The following is a 16,274-nucleotide window of genomic DNA, read 5'->3' as shown; positions in this document are numbered from 1 at the left end:
TCTATAGGGGTCCAGGCTCTCAGCCTTCTTTTTCCTTTGCTTTGCACATTGCTTTGGAAACATGGAGCCATGGAAGTGCAAATGTTCACAAAAATGGAATCCAGTATGCAGCAAGCCAATAATTATACACTTGAGAGAGACATTGATTATTTATTTCAGAGTTGCCCAAGCCTGGGTGCTTGGTGCTGTTCAAGCACTCCAACTATCAAAGCTTTTTACTATTTATACATTTTTGCAATCAAAAGAACTAGCATTTATTGGCTACAATATTCTCTTACCAATTAATATTCTATCTTCTGTTGGTTAAAGACTATCTTGTTTCTCATACTAATTAGTCCATATGATCAGTCTTTCTCTTCTTTTGGGTTGGTGGTTTCTTGGGTCAGTGGTCTGTGAGTCACTGGTCATGACCTGCCCCTGCCAGAATTACCTTTTACCCAGCTGGGGCTGATTTCAGCACAGTTGCTGGGTTGACTTTATCTGTTTTTCACTTATTTTGGGGTTTCTGCCAAATGTCCTTGTGGCCTCTAAGTTCTGCATTCTGTGTGCCCACTCTCAGTGGCACATCACACACATCCTTCTTCCCGAGCATTGTCAACCTCCTCTAGGACTGAAATCATTGAAATGTTGAGCCCTAGACCTTAGCAAGGCAATTCTACCTCTAAAAGAATTTCTTTCCAACACCTGGACATCACTTAGACCTTGTGAGCCGCTGTTTCATGAGTGAAATCTCCTTTCTTGTTGATTAGGCTTGAAACTTACAAATCAAACATTAATGAACATCCTTTCTTAAGAAAATTTTACATATTCCACATTTTGCATCACTGCTCTGCATCTGTGGTGGAAACTTCTTGGATGTGAGCTCCCTGGTCACAGGCCACAGAATCACCCAGGGACTCCAGAAACATCCAAAGTAAAAGCTTCCCTGCAGTTTCTTTCCATTTATTCATTTATTGTTAATTAATTTCTCTATTATCTTAGTTATTTTGAGGTCTTCCTCAGCATTGCTGCTGTGCCTTCCTGCTTTCCTTGCAGAATGTGGAGTGTCTGGGGAGGACCTCAGGAGGAGGAGGGAAGGGGTGAGGCTTTGGGAGAGAATCATCTCAGAGCAGGGCTGGTCCTCGCGTGCTGCCGTCCCGCAGAGCAGCTGTGCTTTATCAAAAGCACATTCCTCTGTCAGAGCTGGGAAGGAAGCTCTGAGTGTGTGGGACAGGAAGGGAGATGATGGAGTGAAAAGTCTTTCTGAATAGACTTTTGGAAGAAGTGCCCTTCCTGTAATGAGCCTGTCCTTATTTATCACAGAGGGTGGATGAGCCAGCTTGGGTCCCAGCCTGGCCATGGTCCGCGTGTCTCCCTGTTCTGTGCTGCCTCAGTTTCCCCTGTGTGGCACAAGGACATCCTGTTTGCTTTGGGGGAGAACACCAAGTGTTTTAGGGGCTCTCAGATCATCCCTTGCCATGCAGCCCGCTGGCAGGGAGATGTTTGCATGGCCTGTGGCTTCTACCTCCACACCCATTTATGCCTGTAGACATCTTCCTGTTCATTTGAAGGGCTGTTGCAAGGATTAATGGCTGTTTAATTAGGGCCTGGGCTGTTTGGAAGGGCAGGAAGGTGTGGAGGTGGTGGGAAGGTGAAGGGTGATGACAGTAGAAACTTGCTGGAAGTCTGGAGCACAAGCCCCTGGCCCCATTTTGATAAGGCATGGAGTACCAGGACAAGGGGGAATGGCTTCCCACTGCCAGAGGGCAGGATTAGATGGGATGTTGGGAAGAAACCCTCCTCTGGGAGGGTGATGAGGCCCTGGCACAGCTTCCCAGAGGAGCTGTGGCTGTCCCTGGATCCCTGGAAGTGTCCAAGGCCAGGTTGGATGGGGATTGGAGCAACCTGGGATAATGGATGGTGCCCCTGCCCACGGCAGGGGGTGGAACTGGATGAGCTTTTAAGGTTCTTTCCAACCCAAACCATTCCTGGATTCCATAATTCAAGGCTGGAGAGGAATTGCTGCTGGGATACTTCATTTTTAGCTGCCTTCTGCCAAATGGAAAATGACCAAAACTATGAAGTGACATGTGACAGCGTGAAGGTCACCACGCTTTTCTGTTTCCCAAGTGGAGCAGGAATGAAACTTGTCCTCTCTGAGGGCACTGTAAGCAGGAGCAGCCTGGCTCTGTGCAAAGCAGGGAGGCTGTGGGCTTTGAGCACCCCTGGCAGTGCCACTGCAGCATCCTGGGACCTGTTTGGGGTGCAGAAGCTTTGCCAGCTCCCAGCCCTTTTCACTCCTTGCCTGGGGACTGCCTTGCTCTCCCTGCCCCAGGGCCACGCTCACCCTGGGAGGGGTTTTGGGAGCGTTTATCACTCATGTCAGGGCGGGGAGTTCCTGGTCACGCTTCTCCAGCCTCGCATCCTGGAGCGGCCGGCGAAGGAAGGGGTTGGAAGATTAATCGGAGCCTTGTTTCCCGCTTGTGATTGCTGCAGCAGCCCAGGAGAGATTAAAAAGCAGCAGCCCGGCGGCAGCACAGATTCCTGGGCTGATTTTTATTTCCTGACCTTTATTTCTCTGGTTGCACCTCTTTTCCTGGCACTGCTGTGAGTACCTGGGACCAGGCAGGAAAGGGGAGGGACTGGAGATGCTCAGCTCTGCCAGTTGCCAGCGGCACATCTCCTCCTGTTTGGTTGGGATGCAGGAATTGAGGCAATTAATCTGCATGTCTGCTTGCTGCAAACAAATAAATAAAACCTGGAGGGTTTTCCCCATCTGTTTCTTTATGGTGTTGCTCTCACTATTATTCTTGTTGTGTTTTGTTGTTTTGGTTTTTTGTTTCCCATCTAAAAGTAGGGAATGATGTTACTCCGTGAAATACAGCACATTTTGGTTTTTAGGGTTTTTCTTTGTGTTGGTGATAGCATTTTCCTTTCCTGGGCAGGGAAGGGTCAGATCTGGCAGTGTGACCTGGGTTCAGGCCGTGACTCCTTGCAAAGAGTCTTGTCCTGCACCGTTTGCCCCAGAGCAAAACTGCCTTGAGTCCATTAGGGCACCTTCTGATGATTCCTGAGCTCTCCAAGGGTCAGGTGCATGCTCTGGGAAAGCAACTGAGTGTTTTCCCACATCTCTGTGCTATAAAATAATGGAAAACTTAGGGAATAACTACTTTCCTTTTCTTTTGTTTCCTCAGAAACTTTGATGGATACGCGGACGGCAACGGCCGAGCTGGGCTGGACTGCCAACCCACCTTCAGGGGTAAGTTCCACTTGTCCTCATGTGATCTAGGGGCGTCCATGCTTTTAACCCCACTATTTAGAGGGGTAAAATGCTGGTGGGAAGCCAGAGGAGTCAGTGGGAACAGCAGTGCCCCATAGGGCTGGTGTGGAGTGCCAGGGCATGCTGAGCCAGACTGAGCATCCTTCCCCGAGCCAGTCCTGGGGCTTGGTGAAGATGGAGCTTGTCTCCATCTCCATGCTTTCTCTTTCCCTTCCTGTCCTCCTTCCTTGTGAAGGGTTCAGCCCCATCACTGCTCTCCATCCCCCTGCTCGTGCCTTCCCTCTCCCTGTGCCAAAAGGATTATAATTAGGAAACATTAGCAGGCTCCAAACAGCTTTCATACCTGGAACATCATCCATAATTGCACTCGGCAGTGCTCTTCCTTGGCTATTAATGTCACTTTTATGAAGTAATGAGGAACCAAACACCCCGAGGCACTTAAAACATCTTTTTTATATAATACAAGCCTTTGAGGAATGGAAGCATAAAATAACCTGACTCACATTCTCCTGGCAGGAAAAGTGAGAGATGGAGCTGCGGGTGGGAGGGGATGTGAGCTGATGGATGGGCACCACAGTGGGACAGGCAGGCTGGGAGCAGCAGCAGGGCCCATCCCTGGGGACTCCAGGGTGTGGTGGCACCAGAGGGGAGAGGATGCCAGGCTGCATCTTTGATTGGGTGTCACTGGCTTGGCCAAGTCTGCAAAAGAAATTTTGGACACCATCACCAAAGCTGGGCCACACCTGCAGCAGGCATGAAATCCACTCCAGACATCTCAGAGCCCCTTGAATTGGGGTATTTTGCTGCTGAATTGCTTTGGAAAAATTCTGGGCCCAGATAAATTGCTGGAAAAATGCAGGAGGGGCACGTGCAGGTGATGGAGACAGGATATAAATAGCTGCCTGCAGCTGCTGTCACTGAAAGCCTGTGTGAGGCAGGCAGGGAGCTTGTGTTGTAAGGCAGGGTGGTCTCACCCTCTGCAGAGCAGCTCTGTGAAGCCCCTCCCCAGCCCCATCCCTGCATCCCACTGTGTGCATCCCTCCATCCCTCCGTGCCTCCCTGCAGCCACCCAATTCTCGCTCCTCTGAGATTCTGGGGAGGCTTCTGCTTTGCAGGAGTGTGTATTAAATCTTCCACAAAGTATTTTAAATCTTTTATCTAAAATCATCGAATCACAGAATTCTCTAGGTTGGCAAAACCCTGTCACACCATCAAGTCCAACCATTAACCCAGCACTGCCAAGGCCACCACTGACCCATATTTCCAAGTGCCACAAAAGCTGTATGGACAGCTTTTACATCCCTCTAGAAATGGGGACTCCACCACTGCTCTGGGCAGCTGTGACAGAGCTGGACAACCCTTTTCTGGGAAGGAATTTTCCCTAATATCAAATCTAAACCTCCCTGGCACAGCTTGAGGCCGTTTCCTCTTGTTCTGTCCCTTGGTCCCTGAGTCTCCTCCTGTTGGAGTTGTGCAGAGCCAGAAGGTCCCTCCTGAGCCTCCTTTTCTCCAGGCTGAGCCTCCTTTTCTCCAGCTCCCTCAGCCATTTTTTGGGGCCCCAGACCCTTCCCCAGCCAGGGTAAAAAGCTGTGGTGTCCCAGGATGGGCTGTGGCAGGATGTGGGCTCTCCTGCTCTTTCTGATGGACGTGCTTTAAATCATAGTGGAGACAGAGAGCAACACTGACTTAATCCCCAGCTCCCTGTGAGTTATTTTGTAGTATCTCATCAAAATGATGCATTTGTTCTGTTAGAGCATTGGTGGCAGCAGCTGCTGGCACTGTGGATCCTTCCAGCCACAGGGACCTGCTGCTCCCTGCACCTGGAGTGGTCAACCCAAGGGATGCACAAAGCAGTGCCAGGATCTGGCCCTGGACTCTGCTGAGGGTTTTCTAAGGGCATTTCATGTTGTTGCTAAATGCAGGAAACCTTTGTTGGCAGGTTTAGGCTCTGAGTTTTGAGGCTCTGAGGTTTTTGAGGATGAAGAGGAGGGTTCCTGCAGTGAAGACAGTGGAGCCACGGGGCTGGTGCTAATGCTGGAGGAGAGCTCATTGTCTGGCCTTAATTGGAGGCAGGGCTGTGATGCAAAGCCCAGGTGGGAGCAGCAAACAATGGCAACCCCCTTGGTCAGGGAGGATTGTACAGCTCTGCTCTGAAAAGGTGTCTGGTAATGAAGGGGCACTGAATCCCCGTGCCTTGTGCACAGGGGAGAGAGGAGGTGTTGCAGTGCTTTCCTGGCATGGGATGAGAAGGAAGAACACTGGGCTGGATGAGGGAGGCTTTATTGCTGGTTTAGTAACCATGGATTAACAACAATGCACAACCTTGAGTTCTGATCTTGGCTTAAGTGTAGCAGGGCTGAGTAGGTGGGCCTAGGAGTGAATGTTCTGCTGCACTTGTTGGCAGTGTGATGAGGGCCCTGCTTTGAAAACAAAACAAAAACCTGTGTTTTGTTACATCAAGGCTGTGGTTCACAGGAGGGAAGCTTAAGGATGAGTTGAGAGATGTGATTGTTCAATGGAAAAGGGAAGAAGGGAAAAAATCTGTGAGGTTTCAGGGTTGGTTGTGGTGCATCAGCTTGTCAGGACTCAGTGTGACAGGGCAGGGTGGCATCACCCGTTGTGCCCTGTGTAAACACAGGCGTGAGCGCTGCTGCAGCATTGCTCCTGGAAATTATCCCTGATACTGAGGGAGCTGCTTAAAGATTGCCATATGAATAATGCTGTTATGAGGAGACTGTAAACATGGATTAGTTAAAATGAATGGATTATGAGGTTATAAATCTGTCTGTAGGACTCTAATGCCATCATAGACTGTTCACAGTTTGCCGCTGTCCCTTAATTGAAATTGTAGCCTGGATTATATTAATGCCCTTCTATAAATCGAATTGCAAATCTATATTCCCTCTCTCCACAGCAGTAATGTTTTATTTAGTTGGTTTTCTTTGCCGGGGGAAATGATCCCGTTGTGCCGGGAGCTTGGGGTCAGGCTCACTCTCCAGCCCGTGTGCTGGCTCGGCCTTTAATGAAGCTGTAGCCTCATGGGCTGCCTTCCCTCCTGCCTCCAGATGCCCGGGCCATCTTTCTTGCCATTTTTACATCCTCTCAGGGCAGATAAGGCAGTTGCTGATGTGGGAAAGACATTTTCTGGGAGCAATGGGGAGAGGCATGGAGGGGAAAGAAGGTGGGGATTTCTTCTGGTCCTGGCCTGGTTGGTGTTTCTGCATGTGCATCACATTGTGTGTCCATAACCACATTCCTCATCCCCTCTGGAGCTTTGGGATTGTCCTCCCAGCCCGGCCCTGTGCGGGGCGAGCGGCCATCACTGGTCCCTCTTCCTCCTCCTCACCACCTCTCCCCGCTCCTTTCTGCAGTGGGAAGAAGTCAGTGGCTACGACGAGAACCTCAACACCATCCGTACGTACCAGGTGTGCAACGTCTTCGAGCCCAACCAGAACAACTGGCTCCTCACCACCTTCATCAACCGGCGCGGGGCTCACCGCATCTACACCGAGATGCGCTTCACTGTGCGCGACTGCAGCAGCCTCCCCAACGTCCCCGGCTCCTGCAAGGAGACCTTCAACCTCTACTACTACGAGACAGACTCTGTCATTGCCACCAAGAAGTCAGCCTTCTGGACGGAGGCACCCTACCTCAAAGTGGACACCATCGCTGCTGACGAGAGCTTCTCCCAGGTGGACTTTGGGGGCCGGCTGATGAAGGTGAACACGGAAGTGAGAAGTTTCGGGCCCCTGACCCGCAATGGCTTTTACCTGGCTTTCCAGGACTACGGGGCTTGCATGTCTCTGCTGTCTGTCAGGGTCTTCTTCAAGAAGTGCCCCAGCGTGGTGCAGAACTTCGCCATCTTCCCGGAGACGATGACGGGCGCGGAGAGCACGTCCCTGGTGACGGCGCGCGGCACCTGCATCCCCAACGCCGAGGAGGTGGACGTGCCCATCAAGCTCTACTGCAACGGTGACGGCGAGTGGATGGTGCCCATCGGTCGCTGCACCTGCAAGGCCGGCTACGAGCCCGAGAACAACGTGGCTTGCAAAGGTAAGGGTGGCTTTGGGCAGCAGGCCCTTTGCGCTTGTCCCCAAACAAACCGTTTGGTGTGGTGGGCAGTACTTCCCCTGATGTGGTTTTGCTCCAGGGAGCAGGCAGGAATTTGGGAGGAAATTACAGCAGGAATTTGGGAGCAGTGGTCAGCCTGTGGTTTCTCGGTGTGCTCTGGTCAGTGGCCAGCGCTGGTGAGCAGTGTGGCAGTGCTGGTGCCACCCTGCTGGAAGTCACCTCTGTGGTGTGGTGCCCTCAAAGTGCTGCACTCACTGGGCAGGCTCTGTCATCTGCCTGATTATTTCCCTGGCAGAGCTGGGCAGCTGCCATCAGGCCTGGCTGCCATGGGGGTGCTCTGATTCTCTGTGTTGATTGGAATTGTTTGCTGGTTTTTGGGTTCCCCACCACGTGTGCTGCTGCCTGCTGGAGTCCTTCAGTGTGAGATGATGCAAATGGAAACAGTGCTCACTGCTTTTCATCTCCTTTTGCCCTTGTGGTGAATATTTCCCAAATACCATTGGAGTGTTGGGTTTTTCTCCTGTCGGCTGCCGTTTCCTTCTCCTCTCCCTAATTCAGGTGTTGGTTTTGCATGCTGCTTGGAAGGAGAGGAGGGATGGGGGCTTTTTCCTCACCCTGTTTTATCCAAATAGCTTCTGGAAGGTTAACACCATCCTGACAAGGAAGGGTTGGGAAGAAGGAGGTTGAAGTGCTGAAGGGCTGGTTTGGCAGGTTGTGATGGGAAGAGGTCCAACTTGGATCTCTTTTGATGCAGCTGGGGGAATGTGTGTGCCACCAGGCTTGGCTGTGATGCTCCCTGGGGAGTCCCTCAAGGTGTTTCCTCTCCACCTGTAACTCTGGATATGTGGAAACAGCAAAGCTGGAATTCAGGCTGTGGAGAAGCTTGTTTGATGGTTTGCTCTAAACCGGGGAACTTGTGTAGGTTTTCACCACGCAAAGCCTCATTCCCACCTGGCGAAGGTGGGGGTGGTGACACCTTCCTGTGCCAGATCTCTGACAACCAGGAAACCCCCAGAATCCCTTCTCAAACAGCATGGCTGGGGGATTCCTGTGAGTTCTGTGGCTGAGCTTTAGGGTGGTTTTGTTCCCACCAGGAGATTCCTGTGAGGAGCTGAAGCTCTCAGTCAGAGGGAGGGCTCTCTGCAAACGGAGCGTTTCTGGCGAGACGTTCCTCTGCTATTGAACCAACACACAGAAAGCACACATGGTTGTATGGCAAAATGACATTTCTCATCATGGGAAAACAAAAACTAATTTTAGCTAAACACTGGAATTGGGAAGTAATGTAGGAAAACAGTGACAATATAAAACCGTGGGTTTTGGTGGTGTTGACCTTTCTGCCAGCTGGAGGAAGGTGGGGTCTTGAGTGCTCCTGACCCCTGGGAGGACTGTGGTGCACCTTCTCAGTGCTTGGGGACGGGCAGAGGATTGACAACAGCAGCATGAGAAGTGTGGGAGCAAACCTGCTGAGAGTGGGTGTTAGACACATCTCCATGGCTTTTGTTATTTCCTTTCCTTGTGCAAACTCCAGCAGGGTTGTGAAGTGTTCATGCCATCAAAGCTCCACCAAGCAGACCCCAGGAAATTGGGGGTTTGTTGGGTTTTCTGTGCCCTGGTGCCTGTCTCCAGCTGTGCTCCCACTCCTCAGCACTGATCCCCAAGGAGAAACTGCTGAGCTCCTGGTGAGCATTCTGCCTTTGCATGGGGAGTGTGCTTTGTATTCAGACTCCTTGAGGGGGAGATTAAGGGATCCTCGCAGCTCCAAGGAGTAGGAATATCCTTTATAGATTGACTGGCAGCCTGTAGGATCCTGAAAGGCACCAGAGTACGCTGTGGGTGGAGGGCAAGCAGGTGTTCAATGGCACCAAGCACGTCTGTGATGACAGGAATGTGCTGTTTGATGATTCCATGGGTGCTGGTAAGATGCTGTCTGTGGAGGAAAGCTCCAAGTATTTTCCAGTTCCCGTGTCAGCAGAGGGAACAGAGGACAGAGGACAGAGAAGAGGCTGGGATTGAATGAGACCTGTGTGTCTGAAAGCCCTGCTCAATGCTGCTGAGGAACCCAAATCCTATATATCCCTCATCCCCTGGAAGTTCACTAAAACTCCTCCTAAAAGCTTGATCCAGGGTTAACATCTTGAATTTGGGAAAATTAACTACATTTGAATAAAAATCTGACCTTGGGCTGGACTCTGGCTCTGTGGTAGTTCATTGGCCATTATGCTCCTCCTTGTATCCCCATGGGCCTTGGAGCTGGCAAGGGAAGACCTAAGCCCACTGCTGCCCTTCATGAAGGTTGGTGGGCAGGAGGTGTTACATGGCAAAGTTTAGAAATAAAAATGCCTTGGTTTTCTGTTTGACTTTGTTTTCTAGGCAGGGGTTTTAGTCCTCTGTGTGGTGTGCCTGGCAGGGAAGCTGCCAGGATTGCACCCTGGCTCTTGGGAAGCACACACTCCTGACATCTGCTCCAAGCCTTCATCAGCCTGAGATGAGACACTTAGCAAGCCCGTGGGAATTGTCACCAAGGAAAAAAAAAACCCAAAAAAAGAAAATCCCTCAGTATCTGAAGGCTGAAAAAATAGGCTTAATTTCTGCGTGGTGGGGAAAAAGATAGGGTTGGATTGTTTGGCTCCCCCAGCTCTGTCTCATCCTCGCTCCCCTGGGAAGGAGCTGTGCCCGTCATGGGGCCATTAGACTGGAATGGGTTCGTGCTGACAGTGGAGCTTGGGCACTCAGGGACTCATTAATCCTGGCTTTTAGTGGCACTTAGGGCTTGGGGGAGGCACAGGCACAACGTCATCTTCATTGGGGGTACTCAGAGCCCTGAGGAGATTGATGATCCTCCTGTTTTGGGGTCAGAGGGATGGGGGGCTGCTCCCACCACGGTGCCAGGGTGGGTGTGGGAGAGAGGGGAATTCTCTGTGTGGATCAGCCCCGTTGTTTGTTCCCATCCCGAGCTGGTTTGGCACAGGCTCCCTGGCACAGCTCTCAGCTGTGTGCCAATTCCCAGTGCACTGCCCAGCCCATCCTGCTGGACACCCTGTGCCCGTGGGGGTGATGGGTCAGTGTGAGAGGCAGGCTCTGCCTCAATCCCAAATGCATAATTCATTTGGTGTGCTAGAGAGCCCACGCTCTCCTCGGGCTGATATTAAATCCATTTGTCTTGCTCTGCCCCGTCCCTCAGCCCTGCTTTATGGCTTCCTTGTGTGGTCAAGGGGCAATGCATCATGGTGCTGGGGAGGAGGTGGGAGGGAAGGTGGCAGCAGGGATCATTGGGAGGCGGGGGAAACCTTGGATGAGCAGGCTGGGTGGATTTAGCTTTTTCTCCCCAAGGAAAATTGTTTAAACCCTTTCTCTCCTGGTGTTTGAAACATGATGGCAAAGGAACTCCTCACTAGAATGTTGGCTGTGTCTCTTGGTTTTATCCCTTTTGAGTTTGAGGGCTGGGCACTGTTTCTGTCTGCTGGAATCACGCTGGGTTTCTCCCTGACCTCCCCAGTGCTGGGTGCTAACTCAGGTGCACAAAGAAGGAAAAAGTCTGGGACTGAACTACCTTTGTGCTGAATTTCTATGTTGTATTTATAAACTCAGGAAGAAGGGGTGAGAGAGCAGTCCTGCTGCTTCCCGGCCTTGTCTCACTTTCAGTTTTCCCCTCCTGGCCAATTCCTGTGCTGGCGGGTTCGGGAGCCTCCAATCTGCCGCTGCTGCCTGTCTGCTCCAGCAGCTGGAAATCTGACCTGGCAGGGGGGAAAAATCAAAATAAACCCCACAAAACAAGAGCAAAGCTGGGCTGCACTGCCTGCAATGCAAAGGCTGCTCATCCAGCAGCCTTGCTTCCAGGCATCCCTGGCTCTCCACGCAGCAGCCGCTCCCCTATCCCATCTCCAGCCAGGTCCCCCATCCTTCCTCACCTGCTGGCCGATGTGCTGGCATCTGCCCGGCCTCTGCCAAAGCTCTGTGTGGGTTTGTCCTCATCTCCTTCATCCCTTTGAGTGCTCTGTCTCCTTTCCCTGTTTGTCCTTCCCTTCTGCCTTTTGTGTGGAGGAATGGATGGGGAAAGGAGCAGCGGGAGGGGCAGCTCCGACCTTGAATGTTGAGGAGCGAGCGGCTCCACGCTGGCTCCCCTGTTATCCTCCCCTCCTGCCGAGCAGCCCTGGTGATAATTATTGATTCCCTCTCCTTATCCATCACAGAAGATTGAAAACAATGTGATTTATAAAGTGATTTTTAAATAACTGCAAACGTTCTGCAATTAGTAGTAGAACAATTTGCTATCGCTTAAAACAAGGGAATTATCAAATTTTCCCAATGCAATTGTTGTTGTATTGAGAACTGGGAGTTTTTGGGCTCTGGCTGTGCCCTTGCCTGCCTTTCCCTGCTCCATGGTCCAGCCTGGTCACCCTGCACCATTTTGGGGTACCCAGGAGAGGTTTTCCTTGGTGATGAAGGCGATGTTGGTTTTGTCCCTTGGGTGAATGGCAGCAAGGGAGGTCATGGGGACACAGGACCCTGCTCCCCGTGCCTTTATCTGTATCTGTCCCATCCCAGTGTGCTGCAGCTCCATGTCCAGCTGCCTGGATGCCTGGGGCAGGGTGAGCACACCAGGCATTGGCAGGGGCTGCAGAAAAGCCAATTTTTTTACTTTTAAGGATGGCTTAATTTTTCATTTTTTTTCTCCAATTTGCTGGTCCGTGCACTTGCCCGTGGCTGGAAATCATCTTCTCTCCAGCCTCTGTGCTGACCTCTCTCCTCCCCACCACTCCAGCATCTCATTCCAGCTCCTTCCAGGCCTCTAAGTGATCATTTTTTTTGAGATTTTATCCTCTAAAGCAGGAGGGCAAAAACAGAGAGGTAAAAAAAATTGCTTCCCCTGCCCTTGTTTCCTTCCACCTCCCCTTGGATTTGGTTTAGCAGGGCACGGGATGGGGCCAGCAGCATCCCAGAGTGGGCCAGGTAGAACCAGGGCTGGGGACAAAACCCAAATATTTGGGCTTAAAACCCATCAGCACTTCCTGAAGCTCTTTACTGGGGACCAGGTTTAGGTCACCCAGTTTGTTCCCAAACCTTTCCAAACCTGTGGACAAACAGCTGATGCACACTGTGGTCTCTGCCTGGCAGCTGGGTAGGAAGGAGTGATGCTCAGGATGATTTAATTGTTTTTCTAGGGAAAATGTTTCCCTGAGGGTTGGAATTGGGATTTCAAGCTTTCCTCCTGCCCAGCATCCCACGGCTGGGCACAGTCAGCACGCTGGGGCTGTGGATCTCCTCCTCCCTGTGCACTGCTGTGCCTCTGCTCCCTGGGGCTTGGGCACCTGTGACACACTACCCCACTAACCATCCCAAAAGCTGCTTTTAGAACGGCAGCAAACACATCCTGGGAGTGTTTTATTCCAGGCTTAGCTGAGCCACAAACCTCTGACTGCTCACAATGGGCCTTTTTTTTTTCCTTTCTGCCTTTTTTTTTTGTCTTTTCCCTTTTGTTTTTGATTTTTGGCACAATATCAAGTTTCCTGCCCCTCTCCCATCCTGCATCAGCCCAAGCCGCTCTCCCTGCTCGGGCTGTGCTGGGAAGTGGCAGCTCTGGCAGCTCCTGCTGAATCCTGCCGCGGGATGGAGGGAGGGAAGGAGGGATGGAGGGAGGGATGCTCCCCTTTGTTGGAGGGGCTTTGCCTTTGCCTGGAAGCGATCTCCCGCCTTCCACCACTGGGTGGAACAGGCAGCCCAGTTTTACCATGGCCACACTGAGGAGGAGAAACAGTGGAATCACAAAGACAAAAAAAAAAAAGAGAGAGAAAAAGAAAAAAAGTGTGATTTTTTTTTCCTAAATTATGCCTTAGTGAAGGCATCCATTAACCTCCGTAATAATTTTGCAAGGAAAATGTCCAGAAAACCTTGTTAACTTTTTTTTCTAATGAGTGTGATGGGTTTAATGAAACTCTTAATTAGACATTATTAGCCCAAATGTGTCTCTGATGGATTCAGGCCCTTTTCCTTCCCCCAGCTCAGGGATGGGGAGGGTCCATGGGGCCTGGCTGCTGTTGGGGACGAGGCTTGGGCACCACTGCCACCACTCCTGGTCCCTGTCCCCAAACCATCCCTGTGATCCAGACCCGTCTGAAGGAGAAAAAAGGGAGAAACACAGAAAATACCCCAGGCAAGGTGTGAGTGGGGGCCAAGTGAGCATTGCAGGATTGGGATTCCCAAGCTGGACTGTTGCAGCAATGACCTCAGAGGAATTAGGGATTAGCTTCCATCTATGGCTTTGTTTTCCAGTTTATCAATTTTTTCCTCCTTAAATTGTTCCATGGGCCATTTATGTATTTTTCTTCCCTACCATGAGAATTCTGAATGTTAATAACATTGATTCCAGCCTTAAAACAGGAAGAAAAATCCTCCTTTGATTTTCCCACTCACCCAAGGGTCTTTCCTTGTGACTATTTGCAAATGGAGGCATAAAACTGCTTCCAAACCCTTGTTCTGTTAATAGTCCAGTTAGGAAACTTCCTGTAGTAGCTGAAGGCTCTGGGGAAATTAATTTTTTGGGGAATTTTGGGGTGCAGAGCTCCATGTGTGCTCCATGAACATCCCTGCAGCAGTGGGCTGTGAAACCCACCCATCTTGGCCAGCCTTCTCCAGTGAGCCAGCCCAGGAGCCCTGGCTCTCACCCTGCTGCCTTTGCTGTCCAGCAGGAGCAGGGATTGTTCTCCTGGACAATGGGAGAGCCGCAAGGAAGCGCCGGATCCGGCACATGTCCGGCACCCGCATTGTTTCACCCTTGTTTGCAAATAGCCAGCACCTGGCAAACCCTGTGACTCAGCCAGGCGCTTTTAAAGCCTTTCTATAACTTTTTCCTTTTTGTTTTTTTTTTGTTGGGTTGTTGGTTTGTTTTTTTGTTTTTTTTTTCAGTCACGAGAGAGCTCCTTTGGGAAGGGCTCTTCTTGCTGCGGGTTGCTTGCCAAGGGGTGGGGATCTCGCCCGTGTTTGGGGCTGTGCTGCACCCTACAGCCCAGGGGGCCAGTGTCTCTCCCAGCAGGATAACAGTAATAATTTCGAACATTAAATAAAGGAGTTTTTACCCTGGCTGGGGAAGGGGCTGGAGCACCAGGAGAGGCTGAGGGAGCTGGGAAGGGGCTCAGCCTGGAGCAAAGGAGGCTCAGGGGGAACCTTGTGGCTCTGCACAACTCCTGACAGGAGGGGACAGCTGGGGGGTCAGGGTCTGCCTGCAGGGAACAGGCACAGGACAAGGGAGAATGGCTTCAAGAGGTTTAGATTCTAAATTAGGGAAAATTTCTTCACCTAAAGGGCTGCCAACAGGCTGCCCAGGGAAGTGACAGAATGACTATGCCTGGAAGTGTTTGAAAGCTGTGTGGATGTGGCACATGGGGACACTGTTTAGTGGTGGCCTTGGCAGTGCTGGGTTAATGTTTGGAGTCAGTGACCTTGGAGGGCTTTTCCAGCCTAATGATTCCGTGATTCTGTAATAATAATAATAATAAAATTGATTTTCCCCCCTCAGGCCATGAGATAACTCATCACCACTCCCCTGTGCAAGGCATCATTTGGAAGCTGAGTTGGGCAGCAGTGGGACTGTAGTTGGGCTCATTTGGGCTGCAGTTGGGCTTTGTGGGTCTCCTGCAACCCCTGCTTGGGGAAACAGCCCTTCCCTGATGATGTTTTAGTAAGTGAGAGATCCAGAGTGGTGAAAAATCCATGGTCCAGGTGGAAGGAGTTGCCCTGCTTTCCCCTGGCTGTCTAAGGAGGTTTGTGTGGGCTGGCTGTGCCGGCTGGGACCCTGCTGAGGGAGGATGGGGCCCGCTAGGATGAGGGAGAGGTAATCAGTGCAGAATGGGAGGGTTTAATTTGCTCCCCTCTCGAGCCCCGCTGCGTGCTCGGATGGTGACAAATGGAGCGGTGCCGTGGTGTCAGCCCTGAGTGTGGCACAAGGGGCCATTTGTCACGCCTGGTGCCTCGGATGGCAGGGGATGTGTGCGGAGGGGAGCGGGGAGATTAAATCACAGCGTGGCTCGTGCTCTCCAACAGGCCCTTCCTTGGAGGAGCCATGGGAAAACCCATCCATCTTCAGCCAGAGCTGCACTCAGGGCCAAGGAGCCGCCCTGCCTTCGTGTGGGAGCATCAAACCAGAGCTGTGGATAACCCAAATTCAGTTCTGCACCCAGCCCAGGGGGGAATTGCTGTTCTCCCACCCCAGACTTCAGCCACAAACATTTCATTAATGGCATTGGAAGGAGCTTCATTTTGTGTTCAGACCAGGATCATCTGCTTGTGTCACATTTGTGGTATGAAATGGATTTGAGGCAGGAGAGCTGTGAGCTGGGGTAGGGGCTGGTCACCTTGGTGCTCTCAGTGTGGCTGCATCCTGCCTGGGCATGGCTGGGCTCCCAGCAGCACCACCCCTGTGAGCAGGGAGCAATTCCTGTGACAGTGCTGTCCTTGTCTTGTCTTGTCTCATCCCTTTCCTCCCTGGGGCCTCTCTGGGATGATGCTCTGGCAGGGGATGTAGGCACAGAGTTTGTGGTGGTTGGGAGTGGGGCTGAGCCCCAATGGGCACAGCTGTGAGCAGCAGGTGAGCAGCACTGACAGCAATGAGCCATGGAGTGCCCAGGGGCACTGACCAACCACCAAAGGGAACAGAGGGCACACAGGTGCAGTGCATCAACAGGAGGGGATAAAAGGCTGGGCTAAAGAACAAGAAGGGCCAATGCTGGAAGCCTTCTGAAGTGGTAAGGTGTTGCTCTGCGTGGGTTGCAGCCTTCTGCAATGGTGTGGTGATACTCTGTGTGTTGTGGCCATCTCCTTGCTGTGCTGGGGGAGAGTTGTGGGGCACAGAGCTGAAGGTGGAGAGCTCCAGCCTCCGCTCTGGTCTCTGGACTTTGCTGCCTAAAACTTGTATGTAAAAGCAGGGGCATCCTGGAAAATTATATAC

The 16,274-nt window shown here is 51.6% G+C and overlaps 1 protein-coding gene across 1 annotated transcript in view; it reads left to right on the top strand.

The window, feature by feature from the left end:
• EPHB1 (EPH receptor B1) overlaps positions 1 to 16,274 on the top strand; it is an 80,277-nt gene that overhangs the window by 21,992 nt on the left and 42,011 nt on the right. The window contains exons 2-3 of the mRNA XM_054282348.1: positions 3,174 to 3,238; positions 6,631 to 7,312. Coding sequence (XP_054138323.1) covers positions 3,174 to 3,238; positions 6,631 to 7,312 — 747 coding nt within the window. The remainder of the gene's footprint in view (positions 1 to 3,173; positions 3,239 to 6,630; positions 7,313 to 16,274) is intronic.

This window comes from Melozone crissalis, unplaced genomic scaffold, assembly GCF_028551555.1.
Source record: "Melozone crissalis strain CALT ecotype California unplaced genomic scaffold, PUWL_Pcris_2 ptg000034l_1, whole genome shotgun sequence".
In the NCBI taxonomy this organism is placed as follows: Eukaryota; Metazoa; Chordata; class Aves; order Passeriformes; family Passerellidae; genus Melozone; species Melozone crissalis.
This window is presented reverse-complemented; position numbering and strand designations above follow the sequence as displayed.